This window comes from Rhinopithecus bieti, unplaced genomic scaffold (genome assembly GCF_001698545.2).
Source record: "Rhinopithecus bieti isolate Rb0 unplaced genomic scaffold, ASM169854v2 scaffold_3040, whole genome shotgun sequence".
Classification (NCBI taxonomy): domain Eukaryota; kingdom Metazoa; phylum Chordata; class Mammalia; order Primates; family Cercopithecidae; genus Rhinopithecus; species Rhinopithecus bieti.
In genome coordinates, this window is record NW_016804657.1 from 5,323,760 (window position 1) to 5,333,972 (window position 10,213).

A 10,213-nucleotide genomic window follows, 5' to 3' on the forward strand; every position below is an offset into this window, starting at 1 on the left:
TTTTTTTTTTTTTTTTTTGTATCTTAAACTTTTCATTCAGATCATTTTCTTTCTGCTTTAAATAGGAATATTTAAAATCTCCTTTAGTGAGAATATGTTTGTGACTAGCTGTCATAGATTCCATTTGTCTGAAAATTTATGTATTCATTCTCATCCATAAAGGATATGTTTGCATGATATGTCTTTCTAGGTTGGCACACCATATGTTGTTTTTAGACATTTCCTTTAGCACATGAAAGGTATTATTTTACTTTCTTTCTTTTTTTTTTTTTTTTGAGATGGAGTCTTGCTCTGTTGCCCAGGCTGGAGTGCAGTGGGACAATCATGGCCTCAAGTGATCCTCCCAACTCAGCCTCCTGAGTAAATGGCATACAGGCAGATGCCACCACATCTGGCTAATTTTAAAATTTTTTGTGGAGACAGGGTCTCACTATGTTGCCCAGGATGGTCTCAAACTCCTGGGCTCAAGCAATCCTCCTGCCTTGGCTTCCCAAAGTCCTGGGATTACAGATGTGAACCACCACGCCTGGCTTACTATGTTGATTTTAAGAAGTCAGTAATATCTTTTCAGATTTTCTTCATCTTTGATTTTTAGCATTTACAGTATAATATGTTTACTCATAGGCTTAGTTTTGTTTAATGGCTTCTTCAATCTATAAATTACTGTCTGTTACTATTGTGTCTTGGAAATTCTCAACAATAATCTCTTCAGATATTGTATTTACTCTACTTTCTGTTTCCTCATTTTCTGAGTAAGAAAAAAATGTTGAGGAAAAAAACCCGTGTTGCATCTTGGGAGGCTGAGGTGGAAGGATCACTTGAGCCCAGGAGTTTGCGGTTACGGTGAGCTATGATTGCTCCATTGCAGTCCAGCCTGGGTGGCAGAGTGAGACCCTGTCTCAAAACAAACAAACAAACAAACAAACAAAACAAACAAAATAAACCAAACCCGAAACCAAAGTAAAAACCTACATTAATTTTCTAATTCTTCGTTGACTCTTAATCTCTTTTTCCTATTTCAACAGTTTTGCCTTTCTATACCTTATCCTAGATAATTTCTGTTTACCTATCTTGTAATTTACTAATTTTCTTCTCTTTTATTTCTCACACATTATGAAATTCCTCCATTTTATTTTTAGTTACTAAGATGTTTGTTTTAAGATGTTATTCTTCTTTTTCTAAGCTGCCATTCTACTTTATCTAGTTTTCTATTTCTTCTTATTTTCAAGGTTGTCTTTTCTTTAAATATACAAATCATAGCTATTTTATAGTCCTTTTCTGATAATTTTTTATTTTAAATGTTTGTGATTCTCATTCTGTCTTGTTTATGATAGTTTTTAGTCAAAGTGCCTTGTTTGCTTGTGTGCCTTATTGTTTTTGACTTTATGCTAATTTTTTTTACTTGAAAAAAAAGATTACTTATAGGAATAAGTTAAGGCCTGCTTAACATCCCCCTGGGAGGATTTGCTTTTTGTTCCCCCCATGCACATGGTGTTTCTATCCATTTGGGACAACCTTAAGTCAGCTTGAAGGCTTGGGGTGTCCTGAACCACTCAGGTGATTTCAACCTGGGCTGCAAATCTGCCTCTGAGTTGATTTACTTTTGCTTGCTCCTTACATCAAAACTGTCCCAATTTATTGTACAAAAGTTTACTTCTTAGACTTCCTCTACTCTCTGTAGTCTTTGGGTTTTCATATATCTTAAATTCTTTATCCCATCATAGTTTAAACCAAAAGTCCAACTTTGCAAGGGTTTGCAAATGCCCTCTGGACACAAACAAGTTTTGTGGGTACCTTACTTCTATAGGTTTCTATTTTCTCTTCATTTTTGGCCTGGCAAATTCCTATTTTGTCAGGAGCTTAATGCTTTAATATTCTTAATATTTGATCTTGAATTTTTATTCCCGTTTACAGGAGTGTTTAAATGACAAAGCTCATCATTATCCCTTTGGAGTTTTCAGTTTCACTTTTATGTATTACTTCTAGTAGTTTTACTGATTTACTGATATCTTCCTTTAGTTTACAAAGTATGTGATAATACTTATTTTTAAATTTCATAACCAATAATTCCAAAATCTGAAATCTTTGCAGATCTAAGTTGGCCTTTTGTTCACTTTGCTGACTCTGTTCATGGTGCTTTGTTTCCCATTGTGTTTGTTGATTGTGAGGTCATGTAACTTTATTTGTGTAAATTCTTTAAGGCCTGGATTAGCAGTATATTAGGCCTGGAGAAAATTTGCATGTTCCATTTTCTAGGATCCTGGGGAAACTTAGGAGCACTTCAAATTAAATTTTGGCTTGGAGCTCTTTTGAACATTCTGGCAGTATACGTTCTGTTCCCATACATGACTAAGGGCTAGTTTGTGCTTATGATTTTTCAGGGGAAACATTTATTACCAGACCATAAGAAATAGTATCATAATGGATACCACAATCATTAGTCAACATTTCCCTCTCTCCTGGTTAGCTTTTTCATTTTTTTTGTTTTGTTTTGTTGTTGTTGTTGTTGTTGTTGTTGTTTTTGACAGAGTCTCAGTCTGTCACCAGGCTGGAGTGCAGTGGTGCGATCTTGGCTCGCTCAACCTCTGCCTCCCTGGTTCAAGTGATTCTCCTGCCTCAGCCTCCCCAGTAGCTGGGACTACAGGCACGCACCACCATGCCCACCTAATTTTTGTATTTTTAGTAGAGACGGGGTTTCACCATGTTGGTCAGGATGGTCTCGAACCTCATGACCTCATGATCTGCCCACCTTGGTCTCCCAAAGTGCTGGGATTACAGGCATGAGCCACCGGACCCGGCCCAGATTTACTTTTTCTATTTTTTCCTCAGAGTTGGACCAATGACCCTTTCATTCTATGTAGTTTTTTCAGAATGGAATTTTAAAAATATAAACTTGGCACATACTTCTGTTGCTTAACATCCTTCATTGTTTTGCATGGTCTTCATGAATTATAAACCAGAAGACTCTGAACAAGTTGTATAAGTCCTGTTATGATCTTGTCCTTATTATCTTTCCAATCATATCTCCTGTGACTTATTCGTTATACTTCAAGCCTTATGCTCCTAAAATACATTTTCTTTAGATGCCAGAATGTGTCATTCTATCGCTTCTGTGTTCCATGCTCTTACACTTGCCTGTAACCTTTTCTCTCCTAACTCCCATTACCTTTGCTAATTCTTACTGTCTTTCAAATGTTTCAACGCATCAACACAATCATTGTTTATTTGCCTGCCTGACCAATATACTGTAAATTATCATGAATATTAAGGTCCAGTTTCTACCATATATCACCATTATCATCATGTTAATAGCAGTTATCATTTATTGATTATAGATTAGATACTGTGCTTGAGCATTTTAAGTTGCATTATCTTGTTTAATTCTAACAGCAGGTAACTCTTCATAATATGAATAATTATCATTATTCTAATATTCCAGGTGGGAAAAGTAGTCAGACTGGTTAAGTATCATGCCCGAGGCCAGGTAGCTTAGTAAAAGGAAATTGTATAATTTGAATCCAGAGAATATAATGAACTTCTTTTTTCTATTGTTTTATGATGTTTAAAATGAGTGCATAAATATGAACCATATAGACTAATACCTGAGACTTAGTATTTATTAAAATGGGCTCTTAAGTGTAGTCAAAAGCTTTTAGTTATCATTTAATAAATAAAGAGAATATTTTGAAAATAAAAAAACAAGNTCATATTTTAGTGTGTATATTTTCCTTTTGCATGCAGTATTTAAATATCATTTTAAACCCACTCTTTTTATTCTACATTTTGTGAATATCCAAATTAGTAATCAATCAATAAAATTTGTATTAAAAAATGTAAATCCTTAAATATTTATTTTTGAGTTATTGGGAGATAATGGTCTTGAAAAGTCAGTAAAGCTTGATGGTGACCAATATTTGTGTGTTTATATTTGCATATTTCCCCCTCATTTTGTACTATTATCTAATGGAGGAAAAAGACTAATTGTCACAAATAATAATTAGTTTTCTTGGTATATATCTTCTGCTAAGTACGATCTATTTATAACTTTCTCTTTTAGAATTACAGAGTGAAAACTTAAAACAATCAATTGAGAAGCAGCATCATTTGACTAAAGAACTAGAAGATATTAAAGTGTCATTACAAAGAAGTGTGGTATGATTTAAAAACTCAGTAGTGTGTAATAAGTCTCACACTATCAATCAGTCAACAAATATTTATTAAATACTAATACAATGTACAAGGACCTGGAGTTTCAAATAGATAGAGAAGACACAATCCTAGTCTGAAAAATGCTATAGTTTAGAGACATTGCATAAAAACACATCAAAAGTATAATTAAAATACAAGACCCTGGACAGGTGCCAACAGGGTTGTTTAGGTAATAAATCAATAGTTCTAAGAATTGAAAGAATAGTGTGGCTGAGTTGGCTAGGAAGGCTCCATGGAGGAGTTGGAACTGTAGGTGGGATTTGGAGAACAGTGAATTGAAATAAGAGTAGTGGGTGGGCATTTGAGGGTAGGGAGGAGGAATAATAGTTAGGAAAATATGAGGGTGGGAAAGGGGTAGTAAATGTATAGAAGCAGATAAGTTCAGCTTTTTTGGTTAAGGCCTTTGGATCATTGCTCTTATTTTATACTTTATTTCATTTAGAGTACTCAAAAGGCTTTAGAGGAAGATTTACAGATAGCAACAAAAACAATTTGTCAGCTAACTGAAGAAAAAGAAGCTGAAATGGAAGCATTTAATAAAGCTAGAGCTGCTCATTCATTTGTGGTTACTGAATTTGAAACTACTATCTGCAGCTTGAAAGAATTATTGAGAACAGAACAGCAAAGGTAAAATATTTATTATTTTTAATACATAAAATAAGTGAATAAAAAACAATTTACTTTTAATATTCAATGCCATTTTCTTTGCATTGCCAACTGACGTGTTATTCATATAACAACTGTAGTCAGGTCTCTTATGTATAAAGTGGGAATACATTTTAAAAGTTTCTTTGGATAGACAGATATCTTAGGAAAAGATGTAAAAGAAGATGTTCTCTAGGATAGTTCCCATGTGTGCTTTGCCATAGAATTCAGTTATATACAAAAACTCATGAAGGGTTGATGTGGTGATTTATTTAATGACTCTGTAGATTATTATTAGCTTCCTAGAAGTAACTTCCAGACTGTAGAGTTTATCTTACTGAGGTCTGTAGACCTTTCTGATTTATAAGTTTAGCAGCTAGCCTGGTATAGGTACTACTCTATATTTATTAAATTAACCAATTAATCTGTATCAATTTAATTAATATAATTATTATTAACTTAATAAATGGTTTAATAAATGTGATTACAGAAAAAAACTAGTATTATCATTTCATCTAAATAGCGGTTTTTCTAACACTTGAGTGTTAAAGACTCTATTTTTCACTACTTTATATTAAGGAAATATTTATATAAAGCTGTGTTAGGAGGCCTAGATAATTATTTTTTGTCTCATTAGCATTAGGGTTAATTAAGTTTGGTAGGATAAAGGAGAACACGTTTCTCTCTGAAGCCATAGCCGGGGCCTAGCAATATTTTTTTCTCCGTTGCTTGTGCATGGTGAGGGAAAAGCTAGCCTTTCTAGCTCCCCTAATTTATATATTTTTGATTGACCTATCCAGTGATTTTTCATTTTTAAAATGGTAAGTTACCTAAGATTCATCTATCCCTATTACCTCAGTGTTATACTTTGAGGAAACAGAAAGCCAGAGAAGTTAACCAAATTATACATGTTCTCATAATTATATTGTTCCTAAGGCAGAATTCAGTATAATAGTAGTTACATACTCAATCTCTTTCAGAATTCTAGGATGTGTTAATCTGATTATCATCAACAGCTAAGAGAAAGCTTATACCATAAGCTTTAAGATATATGTGTATATTACATAAATGTAATATACGATTATGTATTTATAATAGTAATATCTTATTTTAAAATGTTACACTATATAGCACAGAGTAGGTACTTAATAAATGTTTAAGAATCCAGTGGGTGAATCTATTTTAAGATGTATCAGTTGCTAAATTGCACCAATTTTAGTTATGAGATGAATTCTGACTAAAATAATATTTTGTATTGAAAATGATATATTTTACAAGATTGGAAAAAAATGAAGATCAATTGAAAATACTTACCGTGGAGCTTCAAAAGAAATCAAGTGAACTGGGTAAGACTTAGAGAATAATGTGTGTTCCTTAATAATACTAGCTTATTATAAAATCATGAACACTGTTTTGAAATAAAATATAATTTCCCCTCTATCATTTGCCAGTAGAGATTGCTTGATAATATTTTTATTTCAATATTTGAAGGTAGAAAATTTAAACCTTAAGAAAGACTATTTTATTATGCAGTTAATAGATATTTAGAAGTGTGGGGAGCCTAAGAGAGGCCTGAGGCTCCTAACAGAATACAACTAAGAGAAGTTGATATTCTGTTTTTTTAATTTTAGGATTCAGAGATCTTAATAATTCTTAGTGAGAAATGTCTGTTATTGTTTAATTGAATTTTGAAATTTAATTGCTTTGTTGTGTTAGATTATGTACTACTTACAGGAAAATGTGATCCTATTTCATCATAAGGTGTTATTAAGATTCAACAACTTTCATGGCCAAAAGAGAGAGATATTCTCTACAGTAGTTATTTTATAATTTATGGCCATGTAATTACATAATTCTAATAACCTATGCTTCATATTCATAAATCTTCATATCTATAAATGTAGAAAATTACAAAGAATAAAATATTTTCCAATTTTAGTGAAAACAAAATTTTATAAATTAAAATATTCATGAATTGGCAAATATTTTATAAAATATTTTCATAACTATGTAAGCTTTATTATTAGATTTAACTACTTATATAATTAAAATAATTGTCAACTGAAATATTATCTAGTATCTGAAATGTGTGCTTTACATTTCACAAGTAGTTAGGTTGTTTGGTTGAACTTTTGGACCATATTTATGCTTTTTTTTGGTAAGGCTTAATTTTCCACTATAGATTAACCCTTTATCATCTAAAATTGTACTATCAAATGCAAATAATTTTATCTTCTTAGGATAAGTTTAAAGTAGAATGGTTATAATATAAACCATTCCATTTTTTATTCTTCCTTCGAGCATAAAGTACTGTTTTAAATCATCATATATACCTATACTTACTTTAAAAAAATTATTACTATACTTTAAGTTCTAGGGTACATGTGCACAACACATAGTTTTGTTATGTAGGTATACATGTGCCACGTTGGTTTGCTGCACCCCTCAACTCGTCATTAACATTAGGTATTTCTCCTAATGCTATCCCTCCCCCAGCCCCCCACCCTTCAACAGGTCCTGGTGTGTGATGTTCCCCTGCCTGTGTCCATGTGTTCTCATTGTTCAACTCTCACTTATGAGTGAGAACATGCAGTGTTTGGTTTTCTGTCCTTGTGATATTTTTGCTGAGAATGATGGTTTCCAGCTTCATCCATGTCCCTGCAAAGGACATGAATTCATCCTTTTTTATGGCTGCATGGTATTCCATGGTGTATACGTGCCACGTTTTCTTTATCCAGTCTATTATTGATGGAGATTTGGATTGGTTCCAAGTCTNAGGAGATAAATTACTTTTCATATTTTAGTGTGTATATTTTCCTTTTGCATGCAGTATTTAAATATCATTTTAAACCCACTCTTTTATTCTACATTTTGTGAATATCCAAATTAGTAATCAATCAATAAAATTTGTATTAAAAAATGTAAATCCTTAAATATTTATTTTGAGTTATTGGGAGATAATGGTCTTGAAAAGTCAGTAAAGCTTGATGGTGACCAATATTTGTGTGTTTATATTTGCATATTTCCCCTCATTTTGTACTATTATCTAATGGAGGAAAAGACTAATTGTCACAAATAATAATTAGTTTTCTTGGTATATATCTTCTGCTAAGTACGATCTATTTATAACTTTCTCTTTTAGAATTACAGAGTGAAAACTTAAAACAATCAATTGAGAAGCAGCATCATTTGACTAAAGAACTAGAAGATATTAAAGTGTCATTACAAAGAAGTGTGGTATGATTTAAAACTCAGTAGTGTGTAATAAGTCTCACACTATCAATCAGTCAACAAATATTTATTAAATACTAATACAATGTACAAGGACCTGGAGTTTCAAATAGATAGAGAAGACACAATCCTAGTCTGAAAATGCTATAGTTTAGAGACATTGCATAAAACACATCAAAAGTATAATTAAAATACAAGACCCTGGACAGGTGCCAACAGGGTTGTTTAGGTAATAAATCAATAGTTCTAAGAATTGAAAGAATAGTGTGGCTGAGTTGGCTAGGAAGGCTCCATGGAGGAGTTGGAACTGTAGGTGGGATTTGGAGAACAGTGAATTGAAATAAGAGTAGTGGGTGGGCATTTGAGGGTAGGGAGGAGGAATAATAGTTAGGAAAATATGAGGGTGGGAAAGGGGTAGTAAATGTATAGAAGCAGATAAGTTCAGCTTTTTTGGTTAAGGCCTTTGGATCATTGCTCTTATTTTATACTTTATTTCATTTAGAGTACTCAAAAGGCTTTAGAGGAAGATTTACAGATAGCAACAAAACAATTTGTCAGCTAACTGAAGAAAAGAAGCTGAAATGGAAGCATTTAATAAAGCTAGAGCTGCTCATTCATTTGTGGTTACTGAATTTGAAACTACTATCTGCAGCTTGAAAGAATTATTGAGAACAGAACAGCAAAGGTAAAATATTTATTATTTTAATACATAAAATAAGTGAATAAAAAACAATTTACTTTTAATATTCAATGCCATTTTCTTTGCATTGCCAACTGACGTGTTATTCATATAACAACTGTAGTCAGGTCTCTTATGTATAAAGTGGGAATACATTTTAAAAGTTTCTTTGGATAGACAGATATCTTAGGAAAAGATGTAAAAGAAGATGTTCTCTAGGATAGTTCCCATGTGTGCTTTGCCATAGAATTCAGTTATATACAAAACTCATGAAGGGTTGATGTGGTGATTTATTTAATGACTCTGTAGATTATTATTAGCTTCCTAGAAGTAACTTCCAGACTGTAGAGTTTATCTTACTGAGGTCTGTAGACCTTTCTGATTTATAAGTTTAGCAGCTAGCCTGGTATAGGTACTACTCTATATTTATTAAATTAACCAATTAATCTGTATCAATTTAATTAATATAATTATTATTAACTTAATAAATGGTTTAATAAATGTGATTACAGAAAAAAACTAGTATTATCATTTCATCTAAATAGCGGTTTTCTAACACTTGAGTGTTAAAGACTCTATTTTCACTACTTTATATTAAGGAAATATTTATATAAAGCTGTGTTAGGAGGCCTAGATAATTATTTTTTGTCTCATTAGCATTAGGGTTAATTAAGTTTGGTAGGATAAAGGAGAACACGTTTCTCTCTGAAGCCATAGCCGGGGCCTAGCAATATTTTTTTCTCCGTTGCTTGTGCATGGTGAGGGAAAAGCTAGCCTTTCTAGCTCCCCTAATTTATATATTTTGATTGACCTATCCAGTGATTTTCATTTTAAAATGGTAAGTTACCTAAGATTCATCTATCCCTATTACCTCAGTGTTATACTTTGAGGAAACAGAAAGCCAGAGAAGTTAACCAAATTATACATGTTCTCATAATTATATTGTTCCTAAGGCAGAATTCAGTATAATAGTAGTTACATACTCAATCTCTTTCAGAATTCTAGGATGTGTTAATCTGATTATCATCAACAGCTAAGAGAAAGCTTATACCATAAGCTTTAAGATATATGTGTATATTACATAAATGTAATATACGATTATGTATTTATAATAGTAATATCTTATTTTAAAATGTTACACTATATAGCACAGAGTAGGTACTTAATAAATGTTTAAGAATCCAGTGGGTGAATCTATTTTAAGATGTATCAGTTGCTAAATTGCACCAATTTTAGTTATGAGATGAATTCTGACTAAAATAATATTTTGTATTGAAAATGATATATTTTACAAGATTGGAAAAAAATGAAGATCAATTGAAAATACTTACCGTGGAGCTTCAAAAGAAATCAAGTGAACTGGGTAAGACTTAGAGAATAATGTGTGTTCCTTAATAATACTAGCTTATTATAAAATCATGAACACTGTTTTGAAATAAAATATAATTT

At 31.9% G+C, this 10,213-nt stretch overlaps 1 protein-coding gene across 1 annotated transcript in view; it reads left to right on the forward strand.

Moving 5' to 3' along the window:
• Positions 1–10,213, forward strand: part of SYCP1 (synaptonemal complex protein 1) — a 131,005-nt gene that overhangs the window by 29,428 nt on the left and 91,364 nt on the right. The window contains 3 exon segments of the mRNA XM_017869585.1: positions 4,058–4,152; positions 4,652–4,836; positions 6,133–6,200. Of these exon segments, the coding sequence (XP_017725074.1) occupies positions 4,058–4,152; positions 4,652–4,836; positions 6,133–6,200 (348 nt within the window).